Consider the following 21,614-nt stretch of genomic DNA (forward strand, 5'->3'; position numbering starts at 1 on the left):
CTTCTCAGAGATGCATAGAAAACTATTCTCTCTACATACGAGGCATCATTCACTATGGCACATTCACAATGTATCTTTTCCTCATATTTTTTTCATTGGAATCTCCTATAAGACCTTGCAATTTCATATACAGTCTGATGATCCATTTGTTGCAAGGCCTACTGGAGGATTTTAAACAATATCCCATCCAATTCTTGTCACTTCTAAATCTCACAAGGATTGCAAAAAAAGATTTTTACCTGAACCAATCGATGGGTATGGATGGATTCCACATATTCAAATAGGTATTTAGGTATTAAGTGACAAAGTGACCTATAGTTTTAATATATAATATGTCGAGTGCAAGCAGAAGTCCACTTACATTATGATCACTGCTAAAAAACACTGAACTTGGTCACTGTAACAATGTAGATAGCAGGCTGCCTGTAGGTTTCATTCATGTATAATGTAATAACTATGTACAGACAAAGTTGGGAATGTGATATTTGGCTCATTAATGGCCAGACAGAGCCAGCCTACAGACTTATTCACCTTCCAAGTAACCCAAGCAGTCCCTTGGGGCACCAAACCAGAGGGTGGCACTGAAGGGTTTGGCTTGCCTGTCCTGAAATAGCGTGCACTTCCTCTGCACCCAGGATTGCCAGCCTTCAGGTAGGGCATGGAGATCTCCAAGAGTTACAGCTGAGCTCCAGAAAACAGAAATAATTTCCCCTGGAAATAGGATTGCCAGGTCCCCTTACTCAGCAGGAGGTGGGAGACCTGGCACTTACCTCTTTGATGCTGCATCATGTGCATTTTCTCGCACACCTGCATGATGATGTCACTTGTGGGAAGTGATGTCATCGCTCAGGCCATGTACAGGCTGCTGTGGAGTGTGGGAGCACAGCTGTGTTGCCTGGAAGCACACCCCAGGAGGCATGATCTCCCCTCACCAGCCAGGTAAGTAGTGGCAGGGCTGGAGGGGGGAGCAGGGGATCCCCTTCCCCCAGTGAGGGACTGGCAACACAACCTGGAGAAAATGGATGCTCTGCAAGGTGTACTCTGACATTGTACCCCACTGAGGTCCCTCCCCAAATCCCACTCTCCCCAGGATCTACCCCAGATCTCCAGGAATTTCCTAACCCAGAGGTGGCAACCTTGTTTGTACCTGACTTGGACCCTGTGGGGCAGCATAGGAGGAGGGCACTTAGGGCAGCTGAACTAAATAATCTGGGCTGTCTCTGAGAATCTCTCTATGCAGCTCTAGCTACTACAAGGAAAATTTCAATCACACAACAAGGCATAGTCATTTTTTTCTTCTCCTAGGCCTATTGAAAATCTTTTTAATGTCAATCAGTTGCTGTGAGCCACAGGCTTCTTATATTCCAATCGGTTTTCTGGCCCATCAAGTTAAATATACATTAATCTGTTTTTTTATGTTAATTACTCTAACACTAGACTTTTAATGAGATTTTACATTTTATTAACTTGTTTAGACTCCTTTATCATGCAAGCAACTTTTATGTACCATGACCAATTTCAAAGGTTATTAGCTCAATAGTTTTCCATTAGAGAATTTCTTTCAAGGACTTGGGCCTGGTGCTCCTTGAATCAAAAGCCTGAAATATTCAATTTAACACCAGTAATTCAGACATGGTAGGAGGTGGGGGGAGGGAGCCACATTTACATACTAACCGAAGTGTTGTAGCTTTCTTGGTTTGCTAGATTTGTAAGATACTGCAAATCTGTTACAGATATATGCAAGTAACCCAAATAAAAGCTAGTTCTGGGAAAGTTAAGTAAAAGTCTGGGAAAACGTGGGTTCACATTTCAGATAGTAAAATCAAAAAGAGTCCAGTAGCACCTTTAAGACTAACCAATTTTATTTTATTGTAGCACAAGCTTTCGAGAAACAAGTTCTCTTCATCAGATGGGCTCCAACCATAATAAAACTGAGTATCAGCAGCCAATTTTGTCCTCAATAATTTGGTTAAAGTCAACAATCTTGATGCAAATAACTAGTAGTGTTTATATCAATAACAGTCCCATATATTGTCTAATACTTGTACATTGGAGGTGAATGTAAATATTCAGTCTTTAGAGAAAGATTTTTCAATGTTATATGAGAAGATGTCTGAGAGTCTGATTCAGTGACTTAGAGTCACCCACGTATGGGCACTTAGTGGCACTGCAACATTCTAAGGAGCTGGCTCCGTCCTGGCCCATTGCCAATACAGGGCCCCAATAGAGATGGCTTCAACAGGAGTTGTTCTTTATGCTGATGTTCTCCCAGCAGTGTTGCACTACAGCTCTTCTGCTGCAATGTTAGGAGCAGGATTATTAGTGGTTCCCATACCGGCAGGCTATAGACAGTTCAGGGTCATTAAGTCATGGGTGTTTGTGCAATCCTGTCACAAATCACACAGGTGTTAAGACCAGCTGTATAGTCAACGCAGCTGTATAGTTTTTCTAACATTCTATTGTTACATTTTCTGAAAATTTTATCCATCATGAAATCAAGACAATTTGTCCAGTCTGAAATCCAGTGCAAAGAATCTACCTGGAGAACATTGTACTTTGGTCAGAATTCAAAAAAAGAAAAAAAAGTTGATGCATAATGGCCAAGTGTTAAAAATTTGCCCTTGGTTCATAAATGTGTGACTGATTTTTTGCATATCCAAAACATACCTTCAGATTTTCTTTTTCCAGCTTCCATTCTGCCATACATTCAGAAATATTCCAGGAGTCCTGCTGTAACCGGTTTGATAAAAACCTGTTGACACTAATAGAATTATGAGGTTCTAAAGTTTAGTCACAGCTTCTTTCCTCTGAAGACGTGGGTGCAGCACTGTTCATGGGGTCAGAGGTAAACTCTTAATAAAAACTTATTAAGAATTCAGTTCACATCAAAATTATTGTCATAGGATACCTACTTAAAGGAAGGGTGTAAATGGAATATTAATTTGAGGGGGAAAATTAAGAGAGCTAGGAAAAGTAAGTTTAGATACATGGAGTCTACGTTGAAAGTGAACACAAACTGTCGCACTGTACAACAGAACTGCCCTACTTCTCCCCAAACCATGGATATTGTAAGGGCCTTGATTCTTCTCTTAAACCAGAGAGCAGAGTAATCAGAACTGGACAGTTCCGTTTTCTTTTCCAAGAATATACTTTTAACTTATTTAGCTGTGGCTCAGAGTGCTTAGTCTGTACTACCTCTCTTAAAATCCACATATGGGCTTTTACAGGTCTAGACCCTGCTCAGCCATATTTTCAAGGCACACCAACCATTGTTAGGTTGGATAAGAGTGACGCTGCTTTTGTTGATGTTATTCACACTGATTCAGCTCCAACTATTCCATACCTGGGTAAGTTGGCAATACAGCATAAGTTGTGCAATAATATTAATAAGCCTTCCAAAATTAACACACACCAATTATGAATATTCCAGGCTTTGGAATGAGTCAAGCTGTGGGACACCTTGATTTTTACCCAAATGGAGGAGAATACATGCCAGGATGCAAGAAGAATATCATTTCACAAATAGTGGACATTGATGGAATCTGGGAAGGTAGGTGTAAAAATGACTTCGGGTAAGAGTGAAGAACTGTAACAGGCATTGATAGGATACAGAGCTACCCCCAAAAGGGAATAACCACTTCCCACAGATACTCTGAAGCCAAAAAGACTTGCTTCCATGCCTACCATCTTGATTCAGTTAGAGTTATTACATACAAGGAAAGTGGCTTGATGAGAACCATATACTCAAATGCATGCTGCAGATGTGGTCTCACTCCCCACCACAACCACAGGGTCAAAAAGTAGCCACTGATAATAAAAGTGAACTAGTATCGTAATGGCTTCATATAAGTCTATGGTGTACGCTCACCTCCTTATTTTAGATAGGTGAGGACCAGTGTGCCCCAACAGCTTACAATCTAAAATTAAACACACAGGAGAGAAACAAAAGAAGATGGAAAAGAGAGGCAGGGATAAACAGAGGAAGAATATGCATTCCTTTCACATGCTTAACCTTGCTTTTGGTAGGCTACTGAGACTTCAAATTGTGCCAGTATGCTAAAGCCTTCACAGGAAAGATGGGTTTTGAGGAGGGATTAGAAGGAAGTGAGAGAGGTGACATTCAGGGGTCCAGTTCTAGGCATAAGGGGTAGCAAGGGACAAAGGGTGGAAGTGTTTGAGAGAACAGAAATGATGCAGTCGGCTTAGGGTGGTGGAACTGCACGGGTGAGGGTCACAGGAAGAGACATATTAGAATATAAGAGAGGAAAGCTCACAGAGGGATTTGAAGGTCAAGTCAGCCAGCAAGCTTCCATGGCAGAATGGGGATTAGAACCTGGGTCTCCCAGATCCTAGTCTGAGGGCCAAGCTACACATGACGCATGACACTTGAACGGCAAGTGGATTGAGTGGAGGGCAAATGAACAGGGAGAAATACACTTGCTGTTCAAGTGTCATTCGTCATGTGTAGCTTGGCCCTGACACTGACCACTACACCACACTGGTTGTCAATATTAGCTGTCAATGTTTGCTAACCTAGTTTAGAAAAACAAAATACCTTTGGACTAGACATCTTGATATACAGTTTTAAAAGCCAATTTTGTCTTTTGATCAATTTCACAAATTAGGGGAGTGTTATATTAAGAATAGCAACTGCTATGAACCTCCTTCTTTGTGAAACCTCCTGAGCTCATCATTCCCATCCATCCCAGAGCCTCCTGTCTGATGTATTTACCAGAAACCTTTTAATTAAAATCTTTCAATAGACCCAGAACATTTTCACCGTATGATAATCTGTCATTATGATGGCACATATTAAAAAGACACAAAGTTAATTATAGTTGTTCCAGCATATTAAGCTTTCCCCAACTAGCAAACAGAACAGAAGCAAATAGGAATTAATTGCCTGTCTCATCCAGAAAAGCTGTCAAACAATTAATGATCAAAGTAAATACTTTTTAAACTGTTCCAGGAGTGTAAAGATGGAGGAAAGACTATCATTCAAATCTGTTGTCTTGGGGGGAGCAGGGGAATAACCTTGATATTTGGTTATTGTTCTATCCACTATTGTTTAAGCTGCCAGCATAACAGTAAATGTTTATCATGTGGTATTCATTATGGAATTTAAAAGGTACAAAGGAATTTATTTACATCATTTATATCCTTCTGTTCTCCCAAGTGAGGACCCAAAGCACCTTATATTATTTGCCTCTCCTTGATTTTATCCTCACACCAATCCTGTGGGGTGCGTGTGACTGGCCCAAGGTCACCCAGCGAGCTTCCATGGCAGAGTGGGGAGCTGAACTCGGGTCTCCCAGATTCTAGTCCGACACTCTAACCACTACACCACACTGCTAACCGCTTGCAATGGAACTGACTAGATGCCTCTGCTTCTAGTTTTAGGCATTGCTGTGACAGGCCTTTTCTTCCAGCTGGAGGGATTCACACCACTTCTTAAAATTTTGGGAAACTAGGTTTGTTTTGTAATGTAAAACTTTCTCTCAGTTACTAGATGTTCCCATGGTATAAAGACTTTAGGTTCGCTGTTGTGAGAGTTTTTTTGTATTGTGCCTGAAAATTACAGAGATCACTGAAGCAGAAAGTTCAACAAAACAACAAAGATTTATTTACATACAGGTGGATTTTAAAGAACAGAACAGCAGCCAGATCTGCAGACAGTCACAGGATAAGCATGGCTGAGGCACTTAAACTTAAGCTAGTTATGGCTTCAGGTTGTGATTTAAATCCTTTTAATGCTTGTGGTTACAAACAGGATTTCCCTGCCTAATCACCAAGTTGGATCTTCTCTCACACAGGCTTCCACTCACGCCAGGCTTTTTTTCCTCAAGAGTCAGACTAAATGGTACCAGGTCTGCTCATCACCAGAGACAGACCTCACAACTCGGCACTCTGCCCTCTCCAAGAGGTAGACCTAACTCATTCAGTTACACTATTAGGCAGAGCTACCCTTGATATTGTCTTCTCTTTTGCTGAGGCAGACACCCACTCGCTGCTGCTGCATTTCCCTCCAAGCTTCCCTCTCCCCTCTCCGAATGGTGACTGGATGCTGAGGCAGTGCTCCCACAGGCTCAGGGATGAAACAGCCAAGTGGCTGTTTTCCCTTTCAGGGGTAGGACAGCCTCCTGTCCATCACAGTTACCCACTTGATGAGATCTGGGGATTTATTCCTTAAAATTAATTTCACTTCTAGTACCAGACATTAGTGTCTGATGTTAACTCAGCCCAATCTACTCAGAGATAGAATGACACAAATGTACCAAGTTACAACACGATGCCTGCAATGAGGAAGCTAGGAAGCTGCTTATAAGCTTTCTCCATGCCATACTCCTGCAGATTAAGTGAAAGCCATCTGAGCCAATCCATGAGCCATGCTTCATTTCATTCTAGGAAGGGGTCAGGAGAACAGCACCCCACCCTAATGGTTAAGAACGGACTTTCTTACCATTTTTAACCAGAAATTTCCCTAACAGCCAGTTTCATCAGTATCAAATTATTATTAAGTATTATCAGGGCTCATTTCGAGGGGGAACGCGCTGGAACACAGTTCCAGCAGTTCCCCAAAGAGGTCACATGTCAGGTGGCCCCACCCACCTGACTCTCAGCCATTTTGGGCCCATTTCAGCCTGGATTGGGGCCGAAACGGCCCGAATTGGGCCTCTGATGGGTGGTGGATCACTCTTCCACTCATCAGCGGCCCGATCCTGACCATTTTGGGCCCCTTTTCAGCCATTTTCAGCCCCTTTGTGCCATTTTGGGCCCAATTTTTTTTTGCCCTGAATGGCCAGGATTGGGTCCAAAACAGCCAGGATAGGTGATGTCAGGGGGTGTGGCATACACAAATCAGTTACGCTAATGACACACTTCTGGTGATGGTAAGGGGCGTGGCATATGCTAATGAGCTATGCTAACGAACTATGCTAATGAGTTCCTCCAGCTCTTTCTACGAAATGACCCCTGAGTATTATCCAACACTAAGTGTCAAAGGCTGCATCCACATGGTAATGATTCTCTGCTGTGTATTCAGTGATACTGCAAATGCAGAGATGTTCATGGTGGCAACAGATTGCCCACGTAGGGTTTTCAATATACTTTCCTTGGTCATCCACTTGTGCCTGTCATTTACCGCCACTGAGTGCACCAGGGGACATTTGCTGGCGTTTTTAAAAAATAGCAGTTGCTCTATCTGTATAGCATAGTGATATAGCAATCTAACAGCTACCATTTTTTAAAAAAAAATAAGACAAAAAAAGTTGCGCTACAGGGAAAATGACAGGTGCAAGGGAATGACAGCAGTAAAATGGCACCAATATGGGCGGGACCGTTGAAAATGCACACTTTCCTATATAGGTAGTATGCAAACATACTTGCACTGTATGCTTGCTAGGAAATATATCAAACCAGCTTTGAGACATATCAAAACTAAGCAGGGGAAGACCTGGAAAATGAAGACAGTGTCATGTGGTTACTATGAAAAATACCACTTCAGTTTGAAGTGGTAGCAGAAAAAAATGTAATCAGATGAAAGTATCATCTTAGTAACAGGTTTTAGTTATAAGCATAAAAAATTATTTACATATAAGACAGACTATAAACTACTCCTGAATGGCAAATACGAAAGGATAAAGTTCATATATAAAACTGTCTACTATAAATTGCTTGCTTGTGCTACTTCATTGTTTAGTGAGACAATGTTCAAATATTGTTTAGCTGAGCCTTACAAAACTGCATTATTACTCAGTGCAGTACTTTGGGGGTTTGATGAAACATGAATCAAGGTTTCTGAACTATGATATGAACTTACGTTCACCAAGATTAAAGAATTACCTGTCTTTAAAGTTACCCCTTGGGACAGTTTTGTTCGTCATAGCTACCATCAATGATAGAACTGAGATGTCCATATGTTAGAACAATTTATTTCACAATGTAACTCGGTCATCACACTCTCTCTGGTACTTATGTAGCACTGATTTCAAGCAACTTCTGGTGCAACTCAGCATTCTCTGAACTTGTAACCAGGCTTTAACCTCTGCAGCTCTCATACAGCTGATGTATGCCCGACCTTACTAGGGGCAGAATCTGTAAAGTGGTGATGAAACGAAGGTCAGAAAGAATGTCATCATTACCACTCAGTCCAAGAATGAGGAATAACCCATAGGGTTTGCATGTAGCCTTTGTCAAGCCACTTGCTATGAAGTAGTCAAAAATAATCTGCAGTACGTAACAGCAACCTTTTCCCCCACAGGAACCCGAGATTTTGTTGCTTGTAACCATTTGCGGAGCTACAAATATTATTCCGACAGCATTCTCTCTCCAGATGGATTTCTAGGCTATCCTTGTGCAGGCTACAACTTATTTGAAACAGTATGTTCTTTGTGTTATCATAGAAACGTGTGAGGCTACTGTCACGTCATACACACAGTAGACTACGGATTTCCAGTTTGCACAAAGTTCCTTTAACTTTGGGGGTTCTAGTTATGGTGCCATTTTGCATGCAGAAGGTGCTTTCCACTCAGGGAAGGAATGTTTTATAACTTACACTAGAACGCTGTGGAAGAAAAATGAAACTAAATCCAAAGATGTACTTCTGCATAGAGACTGTACAATGGCTTGCTCAGGGCTTTTGAATAAGTCTAAAAGCTGTAGAACTGAGCACTATAGCACTGTGTGCAGGGGACCTACTAGGACTTGTAGGGAGCATCTCATTTTTCCTGTATCCTCCACTATTTCTTCTTTCTCTTCCCTATGAGACCCCATAGCCTATCCCCTTTACCTGTTTCCTTCTCTCTTCCAATTCATCAGCGAACCTACCTTTATCTGCCCCACTTTCTTTAGCTTTCACTCTTTCCCTCCCATTGGCAGCCTCTCTTCAGGAAAAGTCTGGAAATGGCTGCTGCAGATGGGCGGGGCTCCAGCAAGCACTCCTCCACCAGCAGACATGATAACAGTAGGCTTGCCAGATGTACTCCCCCCCAAAATGGATGGAGACCCCAATACTCACCCAACTGCTCCCCTTCACGTGTGCGTGCTCCCAACTTCAGCATGATGACATCACTTCTGCAGAGTGGTGTCATTGATGGCTTGCCTGCTGGTTGCTTACTCAGTGCGCAGGTAGCTTGGGTGAGCAGGCGGGTTGGCCACTTCCCCAGTGTGCAGGCAGGCCAACCGGCTGCTTCCTGCTATGCACAAGAGGCCCGAGTGAGCAGGCATGAGGGCCGCTTCCCTGGCTCGCAGGTGGGCTGGCCACTACCCTGTCTTGCCGTAGGCTGAGCAAGTAGGCTGGAAGCAGCAGGGATGTGGCATAGGAGGCGGAGGCTGGGTGAGGCCGCCAGCCCTTTCCTCAGGAGAGGGGTGGGGGAAGGGGGTGGAAGTAGCACAGGAAGGCCTGCCAGTGCTTCTGCCAGTTCCTACAGGTCACTGGCCAGCCGTTGTTTCCCACGTGCAAAAATACCAGACATTTATATGTCTAATATTTTAACAACTTTCTCCCCATAAAACAGACTATCTGGGGAAAAATCAGACGCCTGGCAATCCCAGATGACAGGGAAGTAAGATGGGACCTTTTCCAGGTCTGTTTTTGACTCCAGGTTTCAGAAACCAAGGTGTCAGCAATATTGTTGTGGTTGCTGAGTAACCTCCAGTGGCCCCAGATAGTTTAACAGACATTTTTTCTTAAATCTACAGGTATTGTTTCTACTGGGGGGGGGGGGCTTTAATCTCACAATATATTTTTTTAGATTTAAGATTTCTCTGCAAACCCTGGCACTTCCTTCAGGTTTGTAGAGATCGCCTTCATCTGTCCCTAGCTCCATTTTGTGGCTCTATTAATCATATACTCTGTAGTGCAGTTCAGAATAGACATGGGCATGAATTGAAATACAAAACAAATTTCATCACGAAACGAGCCATTTCATGTGTCACAAAACAGTGTTATGTGGGGCCACGGTTATCATGAAATTATTATGAAATTTATGACTTTTTAGTCTGTTTCATTAGCTTCGTGAATGATTCGTAATTGCAGACAGGCTGGCACCGATCCATTGAGTCCCTAGGCAATAATGGGCCCAGACCTTTTGTTGAGATTGGAAACACCAATCATAGCCCACTTACCCTTAATTAGCAGCTCTCCTAGCCATCTAGAGAGCGTCCATGCTGCCCTATACAGCCAGGAGCTGGGGGCCAATCTCCTAGGCAACCAAGGAGGTGGGCCTTCTGTAGCCATGGGCACACCAATCTCACCGAACCCTGTTAGGCAGGTCTGTCAGCCAACTACAGACCTCCTGTTCTGAACTATGTCAGCATTTTGCTGGGATTGGAACGGGAGAGAGGGTGGAAGGATTTGGAATTGTGCTTTTGGCTGCTGCTGCTTTAAAGAGACTGAAAGAAGCCTCTTATTTCCAGCTCTTGGCCTTGCTGTGAGAAGGTCTTTGGGTGAGGGTGCCTTTTTTCCTCCACCCCATCCCACCCCTCACTCTTCCTTCCCAGCCCAGCACCACCACAGCTGGTCCTTCGTCCTCCTCTGATCCAGCAACTCCCAGTCCCCATTTCAATCATGCATTCTGGCAGCACTTCCCTTCCCACCCTTCCTGATTAACATATTGCAAACTGGGAGGGTGAGTGGAGGACAGCCTGCTGAAGTCTCCCTGCAAGTTTGGCATGTCCAGGTATGAAGGAGGCCATTGAAATGCCCCTGGTTCTGACGAATCATGAAACGAACGAATTGTTTAGGAAAACATGTCAATTTTGTAAAGTTTTGTGATTCACAATTCGTGGTTCACGATGAAACACGAAACTCTCGTTTCGGGCTTTTTCTGTTTTGTGCCCATGTCTAGTTCAGAATTACATCCATGATGCGAACTCTTAGGTAAACACTTTGTTCTTTTAATCCAAAAGATAAGTTCTGGGCATTTTAGGGTAATGGTGGATGCTTAAGATCCATCAATGAGTAATTGTGGAGACTTGTGGGTGGAACAAGATGCTGGTGGTGACATGATGGTGAGCAAACCACAGCCAGCTTATCATAATAATAAGTTTAAGTGTGGCTCTACTTTTTGAAAAGTAATTGTCCACTAATTTAATCATAAAAGCATTAAAATAATCTAATTATTTTCCATGACTAAAGGATATCATACAATGTAACTTTATTTATTTGAACAGCTTGTGGGATACCCAAAATATTCAGATAACAGAGACCACTGGGAAAAATGCAAGCACCATTTACATAAAGAAATGGAAAACACAATTCACATAAATCAGGAGAGAAATGCAATTTTTTAAAATGTTGGATTAACTCTCATGGGTTTTCCTAAGAGTTTGGGGGACAATAGGGCTTGAAAATAGAAAGGGTATTCAAGGCTATACGCTGACCTGGATAGCCCAGGTGAGCCTGCTCTCTTCAGATCTCAGAAGCTAAGCAGGGTTGGCCTTAGTAATTGGATGGGAGATCTCCAACAAAGAAAAGGGTTGCAGAGATAGGCAAACCTCCTCTGTTAATCACTAGCCATGAAAACCCCACCAGGGGTTGTCATAAGTCAGCTATGACTTGAGGGCACTTTCCTCCATCACCATTCAAGGCTACATAAGAAAACCTAGTAATTTTTTTTTAAATGTCCTGACCACATGGCATGGACTGCCAAGGTGGTCTTGCACCAGAGTAAAGTATCATTGGCCAAGCATAAGGCAACATAAAACAAGTGTTGCTGGACCAGATTGTTAGGTCACAATCTGTTACAATTGTGTAGGAGGGAAAATATTCCATAATCCAAAGGGATTAATTGTTCCACTATATTTTCATTAGGGAACCTGTTTCCCATGTCCCAAAGGTGGATGCCCTAAAATGGGTCACTATGCTGATGAATTTAAAAACAAAATCACCTCTGGATTTCAGAAGCTCTATCTGAATACTGGAGAAGCCAAGAATTTTGCCCGTAAGTTCCAAGAATATTTTTTCATTTCTGCTGTTGTAATAAACATTGAAGGTTGACTTCTAGTATGTACCGGTAGCTCCAAGAACTGTGTGAAACAATATACTGCTGATTACCACCTTGAATATGGAGCAACAATAACCTCGTACCAAAAAGTATCCTTCCCGTGAAGCATGTCAGTGGATTCTAAATCTACACAGACAAATGCACTGATCCATCCAGAAAAAAATACCCACAGGACAAGATTATACACAGATCAGTCAGGAATATTTACATATTTACTTATTTTTGTTTACTTAATTTATACCCCATCTTTCTCCTCAATGGCCCTTTTCACACTTACGGTTTAAACCACCATTTATGAGCATTCATCCTGATCGCAATAGCTTTGGTATGGCACCCCCACATTCCACACTGTTTGAGGCAGTTTCTATTTGGCATCTTGTTTTTCTTTCTAGACCAGCTTTGAAGCTCTGGTGCAGTTTCTGGCTTTCGGGGCTTTCCAATTCACATCACACTTTTAAAAAAATTTTGAGCAGGCGTAGTAATGTAGCAACCTTGGAACCCATTCCATCCCCCCACCCCTGTATTTGCTGATTGGGCTGTCCTGTGCCCACTGGAGAGGCAAATGGTGGCAGAGTTCTGGGGGAAAACATGTACTTTTTGTGCTTGTTCCACTTCCTTTTCTTTTTTTTAAAGCCAAGCCAGGAAAGGGTTAAAATGCTGCTCCATCATCCCCTCCAAGCAGCTTCTCTGCTGCTTTGTTTTGCATGCTTGGTGGGGGTGTTTTGGCATCAACAGCAGACACTGGGAGGGAGAGAAAAGCAGCCATTTAACCATTTCCTGGCTTTTAAAGCCTGGAGAAATTACAGTAATGTTACAACACAGCAAGGTTACAACCCATTCCTGGCTTTGAAAAAAAGAGAGAGAGAGAGAGAGAGTGCATACCCTCCAGAGAGGAAGGGAAAAGCAGCCATTTAACCCTTTCCTGGATTTTAAAGCCAACAGGGGATAAGCAGCAACCTTAGGAATCATTCCAGGCTTCGGGGGAAAAAAAGAGAGAGTGCGTGTATACCCAGGAGGAAGGAAGCCAATGGAGAAGCATCCTTATGACCCTTACCTCACTTTACTGATAAAAATGGTGGGAAAGGAGTTCAGAGAGCTGAGGAAGGTGCGGGTTGTTAATTCCGAACAGACCAATCAGCTCCCGGGAAAAGGAGGGGGTGGGGAGAAGAGAAGCAGAAGGAGAGTATAAAGTTCGCGCTGAAATTAATCAGGCCAGAGGTGACTCGGCAGCGGCTTCAAAATAAAATAGCAGTATGTCCACACGGAGAAAAATCAGGGATACTGCTGACAAACATTGGTATTGCATCCCATGACTACCTTGCAAGCGTGAAACTCTTGCGAATTTGGGAAGCAGAACAGATACTAAAATGCTTTAAAGTCCTAGTGCAAAAAGGACTAATGAGAACCCACAGCAGCTTACAACATTCTCCACTTTTCTACTTTATCCTCACAACCACCCTGTGCAATAGGCTTAGAGTCTGTGACTGGCCCATGGTCAGCCAGCAAGCTTTCATAGTAGAGTAGGGATTCGAACCTGGGTCTCCCATATTGTGGTCTGACACTAACACTATACCTCCATGGCTTTCAATATCCAATGCATGTCCACATTTTAGTGTACTACCTGGATCCAGACATGAGCCAGATACCAAGTAATATCTACAATGTTACAGAATGTCTATCCATATTGGAATATGGATGGAAATATGCATGCCCCTTCTCCCCTCTCTTGTGCTGTTATAAGCAACACATTCATGTCATGCAACTATATTGAGATGGAGGCCACTGTACTAGCCCTTTATTCAAAGATTATTTGAATGAATGGTTACATTTTTAAACAAAGCAGAAAGTAGGAACAGCAACTTCTAAGTACTGACTAAAACCAAACTTTATTTATGTTGATGTAGGTTGGAGGTACAAATTATCCGTCACACTGTCTGGGAAGAGCAGTATCAGAGGATACATAAATGTTGCCCTATATGGAACTGGAGGGAACACAAGACAATATCAAATTTTCCAGTAAGTTCAGTAGGAGTAAAACTGCACAGTGTTAGATATTTGACCCTGGATTTCCCATTTTTGAGCCATTCCATGATGACTGGATATCCATTTTGAATGCATGATGACCAGAGGTGTATTCTGATCATGGTTTAGCAATTCATATAATAGCATGATGATACGTCGGGGTAGGGGAGTATTAGGAAAACAAATTAAAATTAAACAGGACTTTGCCATTTTCCTTGCCACTGCCCAGACAACATTTTCCATGAATTTCGCCCCACCCCCACCTCCATCATCTCATTAGGAACTTTTTTCTGGGAGGTACTACAGTCTTATGCATATGTTTTTAGGAGTTTTGGTCCCAATATAAATCACTTGATCTGACCACCATAGGCCAGGCTAGCCAGATACTGTTAGATCAAGGAAATTTAGGTAGTGTCAGCCCTGGTTAATTAGTACTAGGATGGGAGACCACCAAGGAAGTCCAGGGTTGACCTGCCCCCATGCAGTTTCATTAAATCTCTACGACCCAGTCTAGAGAGAGACTTTTTGGCTTTTGACAATGTATTTTAAGTTTTACCTACAAGGATTATTAAACATAATATGCAAATATGGATATCTTACTTAACCCATGATTACAAATAATAAAAAACTTAACTACGGATAAACGAGTCCCTCCAAGTTTCTATCAAGTGCAAGTCCCCATGTGTTGATTTGTTCATCCAAATTGGGTTGGGGGTGAGTGGGTGGGGCTACATGTCAGGATAGTTCCTCTAGTGTTTTTTTTAATACTTAACATCAATAAGCAGAGTTTGTGTGTAGCAAGGCAGGACTTTATAATAGCTCATAGCTAGATTTTAAGAAGGTAATTCATTAAGCCCAGCATACATACTAGGATTTTTTTTTAAAAAAAACTTTCCTTTTTGAGCAGTTGATTCTTTGTCCCCCACCACTAGCAATGATGCCATATCCCAACTGCTTCTGAAAGTTGCCTCAGATCCCAAAGAAGTTTCCATGTAGAATGACAGGCTAATGTTCAGGAAATATGGCAAAGCCCCATTGGAGCACATGGAAAAAGCTGCATAGGCTAATTGTTGGCCTATGCTATAATAAGCCTGCCTTTTTCACTGCCCCAACCACTATACTTATCTGTTGGTCATATTATGCTCAAGTACATTTATTCCTCTTGCTAGGATTAAAAAAACCCTTCCCAATTAAAAGTGTGGGCCTCAGTAGCAGGGTTATGAATGTACACACTATTAATGATTAAGAGTTGCCAAGTCCTCCGGGTTCCAAATCAGGGAATGGAGGGGGTCGTGGGGGGCATGCATGGAGGAAATTACTATGCATGTGCACAAAGCACGCCAGTTTTAAGTGCAACCAATTTTAAGTGAAATACCCCTCGCAGGGGCCTTCCTTTCATTGTTGCACCAGGAATATTATTCCCAGGTTTACAATGAACGGAAGGCCCCCACATGAAAACATCCTACGGAGCTCCCAGGCCCGTTCCCCGCACCTTTCCCACCTGCCAGCCAGGCATGAGGCAGTGGGGGGCAGAGGCAGGGAGCAGGGGATCCCCCGTCCTGCCAGGGAACTCGAAACCCTAGTCATGACACGTATTTTTAAAGGGAAAAAAGTATATGATTTCCAGGCTGACTTAAACTGATTCTTCCCAAACAAACTTAGCAAAGAAGGGTTTCCTCAGTACCTTTACCAAACTGCAATGTCCAGTGTGGTGTTTTTCCCTCTTTATGTGACTTGTATATCACTGCCTTCCTGATTTCCTTAGTCTGACTTAATGTATAGGAAGTTTTAGCTATAGTAGTGTGACAGAATGGTCAGTGTGTGGGGTGGCTGTGAGGTAAAAAAGGCATCCTTTATTCTAGATGAAACAGGAATTTTGCTTAACCAGAAATCAAGTATATTTATAAGTACATATGTGTAATGGTTTCAGAATAATTTATAAATATATTGGGGTCAGAATGTTGTCATAAGCTTGGTAGTTTCAAAATAATTATAGAGCTTTAAAATTTTATACACAGATCCAATCACAAAGACTAATTTTCTACACAGCTGTCACTTAGGCTAAAAATATCTCCAAAAGAGAAGAACATGGAATTCTTTGAGTTTCCAGAAGTTCATTTGCCACACAGGCTGATTTCATCCACAAAGTAAAAACCATAGACTTCTTCCCTCAGCACCTCTCTCACAGAATAACTCTCTCCTCTCATCCACACAGACACAGACTTCCACTTTGACTGACTGACTCCCCTAACTTAACACTTTCTCTCTCTGAACTGTACCCCTAGGGTACAGATATTGTCCAATCACAACATGCTTCATTCACCCATCCAGGCTCCTGCCTTCTTGCTATAGGGGCCTGCATTTTCAATCACAGTAAATATACATTCAAAACTTTACATTAATTAGCAATAGAGATCCCATTCCCCTGGTGGGGGGTGGAAATTTCCTGCTCCCAGACTCCATTCCTGCCATCTCTCACCTGGCTGGTAGAAGGGAAAGGCACAGGGAATAGGCCCAGGAGCTCGACAGCACACTTTCATGCACTCCAGAGCACAGGGAACAATATTCAGCAGATTTCTTGTCTGTAGACATCATTTAGTGGATCTCACACCTAGGCTTACAAAGCATGGCCTAGTAACCAGCAGAAGACAGGGGCATGGGGCATGGGGGTGGCTGGTGATGGCATAACATCAATCAATCAATCTAGTAAACTCAATTGCTGGAAACTCTATGGTAAAACCAATTCCTAGAGAGGCTTGATGTCACTTCCGGGTTTCCACCAATTTAGAATGCAATGCTGGAACAGTAAAATTCCTTTGGAACAATAAGCCCAAACTTTCCTAAACAGGGAGCAGAGGAACAAAGAGTCTGGAGCAAGATGGAGAAAGTGGAGACGTATGTGTATAAAAAACCCACCTTTCAATGATTTTTTTTTCTTTTCAAGGGGGAAGCTCGAACCTGATAAAACTTACTCAAACTTCAGTGATGTAGAAATTAATGTTGCAACAGTTACTAAGGTTAAGTTTCTTTGGAACAACAATATTATAAATCCAACTTTTCCCAGACTGGGAGCAGCAAAGATTACAGTACAAGACGGAGAATATGGGAATGTGTATGTATACATTTGCTGTTTTTTAAAGAAAGAAATGCAGATTTATAGATTGATTGTTTGTTTATTATTATTACGGCCCTTAGACCAAACATGATTTATAGATTAAATTTTCTCTCTTCTGCATCATTTACATATTGATTGATTGGGTCAGTACATTTGAAATACCCTTTAAGCAAATTCATGGTTCAACATTTTATAATAATATATAAAGGAAAATATAAGTAAGCCAATATTTGGATTCTAGCTAGACCAGGGGTCATTGTGCGGAATAGTTTGAATGGGCAAAATTACACTTTATAAAATAGTTATTTTATATATTATTGATTTAATTTACATCTCATTTTTCTTGTGTCATAGAACACAGGACAGCATTTATGAGCAACTATTTTCCACGTAGCTTTCATTGCCGTTGCTAATATAGAGGCATTTGCATTGACAATGGAGTATCTGCAGAGCAATTTTCCTGAGCTATCCTTGCCTCAGCCTCCTACAGCCACTGTTCTTCCCCATGCCACCAAAGGGCTTTAAAAAAATCAATAACCACCAAGCATAATAATATTAAAACAAACTATTGCCACAGTCTACTTGTTTCCAGCATTAGATTCTTAAAATGTTTAGCTCTTTTTATTGAAGAGTTATAAAGGGAAATGTGAAGCAGCTGTACATTTCCCCTTATTTCTCTGCAACAAACAAACTAGAGACTTTTCAAAAATAAAAGTTGTGAATTCAGAGGTACTAATATATTGTGGCAATAGATTATTATAACATTATTATGAAACCAGAGGATTTAGCCGTGTTAGTCTGTAATTGGAAAATAGTAAAAAGTCCAGTAGCACCTTTAAGACTAACCAAGTTTATTGAGGCATAAGCTTTCAAGAATCACAGCTCTCTTTGTCAGATGTATCTGATGAAGAGAGCTGTGGTTCTCAAAAGCTTATACCTCAATAAAGTTGGATAGCCTTAAAGGTGTTACTCGACTTTTTTTATTATGAAATGCACTGATTTTTTTAAAAAAAGCTTTCAGTGTGCATGGGGGATGGCAGCTGGAGCAAGGAATATGGTGTTGATAAGAGTGGGACTTACAAACCTTTCCATCCACATGGCATCCAAAGACTGGAATCTTTATAAAATTATCATACCAAACCAGAAAGATGACAACAAAGTAGTGGTGGCGGAGAGTGGGAAACAAAAAGAAACAGAATGAACAGAGGACAATGTCATGCGGTTGCTCCCCCAAACAGCACTGCAGTAAGGAAAACAAAGCAGATCTGAATATCCGTGTGGAAGCTGCTCCGTACTTGCTCAGCTTCAACATAGCACTGTATCAGGTGCCTTCCAACTATAACCTGAATACTTAGTCTCTCTGTTGACTTGTAGAACATTCATCTGTTGGTATGTTATAGTCAGGGGTCATTTCGTAGAAAAAGAGCTGGAGGAACTCATTAGCATAACTCATTAGCATATGCCACATCCCTTGACAGCACCGGAAGTGTGTCATTAGCATAACTGATTTGCATATGGCACACCCCCTGACATCACCTATCTTGGCTGTTTTGGATCCAATCCTGGCTATTCAGGGCAGAAATTGGGCCCAAAATGGCAAAAAGGGGCTGAAAATGGCTGAAAAGGGGCCCAAAATGGTCAGGATCGGGCCACTGCTGAGCAGGAGAGTGATCCACCACCCGTCAGAGGCCTGATCCAGGCCATTTTGGCCCAATCCAGGCCAAAACGGGCCCAAAATGGCTGAGAGTCAGGTGGGTGGGGCCACCTGTCATGTGACCTCTTTGGGGAACTGCCGGAACTGCGTTCCTGTGCGTTCCCCCTCAAAATGAGTCCTGGTTATAGTTTAGTTATAGTCACAAGCAATGCATTTGTGGGTCGTACCAAAATTATTAAATCGGCATACTTTGGGGGAGGGGGGGGGATTTGCTGATAATAGGATAGTATGAGATTTTTCAGGAGAAGTCTTACTGTATGTGCCTCCGTCTGAAATTCAGCAGATGGTGAACAAGTCCAGGGCCTTCTCTATAATAAAATTCCCTTCAAAGGAAGGCCATACTGGCCAGCTCAGTCCAGGCATTTACAAAGCAATGCTACCCAAGTCTATTCAATTTTAATATATGTTTGTGTCCGTTTGGGGAGATTTTTTTTTAATTTGCAAAGTAGGATAGTAATATAAAGATTATGAGATGAACATGGTCAGCCCACTGATTTCAATAGAAGGAAATCTGCATAAAGATAGGGCCGTGCTTCCTTCTTTTGAACCGATTGGGGCACTCCTTGCACGTGGGAGAATTCTGAGTGTGCAACAGAACTCCAAATAAAGAAAATAGGTGACAGGGACACTTATGTGGTAATGATTCCCCTTCTCTTTCAGGTTGACTAGCTTGCAAATGCCCAAACATTCCTTAAAGAACCTTAAAGTGTTATGTTCTGGACTAGGTCCAAGGAGACCCAGGTTCAAATGTCGTCACAGTCATCATGAAAACACTTTAGCCTAGTTATGCCCTCTCAGTGTACCTACTCCACAGGAGTGTTGTGAGGATAAAATGGAGAAGAGAACCTTGAGGAAGGGTAGGATGAAATGTAATAATGTGTTATTAAAATGCTTTTTAAATAAACAGCATCTTCCTAGCACTGGAGGCATTTAACAAATGAAAGCATAACCAGCAAAGGTATGAAGATGGAATAAGAGTAATAATTTAAAAAGAAAATAAGAAACATAAAATGAGCTGGCTTTTAAAATTAATTTTGCTCATGGTGCAAGATACAAATTAGCCTGCCTGTTTAAAAACAGAATTGCAGTACAAGACTAACCAGAAAGCTATTTAGACTAACGATGTTGTTTGTTTATTCCCAGATTCAATTTCTGTGGCAGCGAAACGGTGAGAGAAGATGTTCTGCAAACACTTACACCCTGTTAACAAAATGCAAGGACTCTAATGGAAATGTTAATAAAAAGTAGTATTACTTGGATACTTTGTTTCAAGATATTAGCATTTGTAGTCATTATCTGCCCATGCATCATTTGCTACACTTATTTCCCCATAATAGCATACTAAAGGAATAAGAAGAAATAACCTGATCCAGTGTTGCCCAACCTGTGGGTCAGGAGGACCCAAAAGTGGATTGAAAGCCTCTGAAAATGGGCTGCAGGCCATCCATCCCTACTAGCAGCTCCTGCCCTTTGCACCCTTCTCTCCCCCCCCCCTTCTTCCTTGCCACCTTCTGACATTTTCACCTTGCCCTTTGTGACAATAATAGGGGGGAGGGTGGAATCTGTCTCACAACTAGTAACTACAATACTTGCTGGAAGAAGAGGAGGAAAGGCAGGAGAATGGGTGGGAGCTGTTCAGCACATAGGAAAATGAGAAGAGGAGAAAAAGAGGTCTCTGAGCATGGTCTTGGTCTTGGCACTGCTCCTTCAGAATTCCGACTTCTTGCGTAGCACTTGGCAGTGCCTCGCTGCCCTCTGACTGCTGTGGGAGCTGTATGACACTGAGCCACTTGCCACCTACCTTTCCGCCATTTCCCCATATCTCCTCAATCCGACGCTCCCCCCTCCCAGTTTCTTCTCAGTCTCTTGGGCCAGCTCTGGATGGGTCATCATACAAAGTAAATTTGGACTTGTGGGTCACCATATGAAAAAGTTTGGGAATCACTAATCTAATCTAATCCCCTCCCCTTGCCTCAAATAGTCCCTCATTACAGGTGAAGAACAGCCATTTTAACTGCACAGCAGCAAAATCATTCACAAATAAAGCTTCATTCCATCTTCATGCCTTTTTGTAGGGGTGGAGGCACACTCCTGAGCACTTCCTTGTTGTGCCATGAATGACACCATGAAGAAGTGGTCTGCAGCATGCAGGAGCGCACTGTGGGGTTGCTGGGCCCATTCCCCGCCCCTTTCCCCTCATTGGTCAGGTGAGTGGTGGCAGGGTGTGGAGGCTGGGAGCAGGGGATCCTCTGCCCCACCAGCTGAATGAGATCTCTATTGTCCGCACAGCATCACTTCCACCCTTGGCCAGCTCAGGTTGTTAAGATGGAAGATGTGTTTCAGAAGGAGAGTAATGCAGTTCAAACAGATTACATCTGCTTTTGGACAGTGACAGCTGGTACCACCCATTAGGGCTGGGAAGGTAGAGCAGTCAATTGTAGGCATAGGCAGAATTAACAGTAGGCAGCACCGACTAGTTCTGATATTCTCCTCCCATGTAAATATTGCAGAATAAAACATTCCAGAAACATTTCTCAAATTGTGCAAAAGATGAACATTGAGCTAAATGCAGATGCCAAATTCATGTAACCTTCTCCTTTTGCAAGTATGCTTACAATTCAGTCAAAATATCCAATGCAGGAGATAAATGCTGTCACATGTCCTACTTTTCTAAAACTCACTGCTCAACACACTAGTTAGAAGAGTCAGGTTTATGAGACAATGAAGGGTTTATGCTCTGCAAGTATCAATCTGACCC

The 21,614-nt window shown here is 42.3% G+C and overlaps 1 protein-coding gene across 1 annotated transcript in view; it reads left to right on the top strand.

Moving 5' to 3' along the window:
• Positions 1 to 20,115, top strand: part of LOC129332856 (inactive pancreatic lipase-related protein 1-like) — a 32,045-nt gene extending 11,930 nt beyond the window's left edge. Inside the window, exons 7-13 of the mRNA XM_054984152.1 lie at positions 3,228 to 3,347; positions 3,431 to 3,550; positions 8,261 to 8,379; positions 11,813 to 11,942; positions 13,910 to 14,021; positions 16,972 to 17,139; positions 20,000 to 20,115. Coding sequence (XP_054840127.1) covers positions 3,228 to 3,347; positions 3,431 to 3,550; positions 8,261 to 8,379; positions 11,813 to 11,942; positions 13,910 to 14,021; positions 16,972 to 17,139; positions 20,000 to 20,063 — 833 coding nt within the window. The 3' untranslated portion in view covers positions 20,064 to 20,115. The remainder of the gene's footprint in view (positions 1 to 3,227; positions 3,348 to 3,430; positions 3,551 to 8,260; positions 8,380 to 11,812; positions 11,943 to 13,909; positions 14,022 to 16,971; positions 17,140 to 19,999) is intronic.
• The last annotated feature ends 1,499 nt before the right edge of the window (positions 20,116 to 21,614 follow it).

The sequence above is a fragment of the Eublepharis macularius genome, chromosome 6 (genome assembly GCF_028583425.1).
Source record: "Eublepharis macularius isolate TG4126 chromosome 6, MPM_Emac_v1.0, whole genome shotgun sequence".
NCBI lineage: Eukaryota > Metazoa > Chordata > Lepidosauria > Squamata > Eublepharidae > Eublepharis > Eublepharis macularius.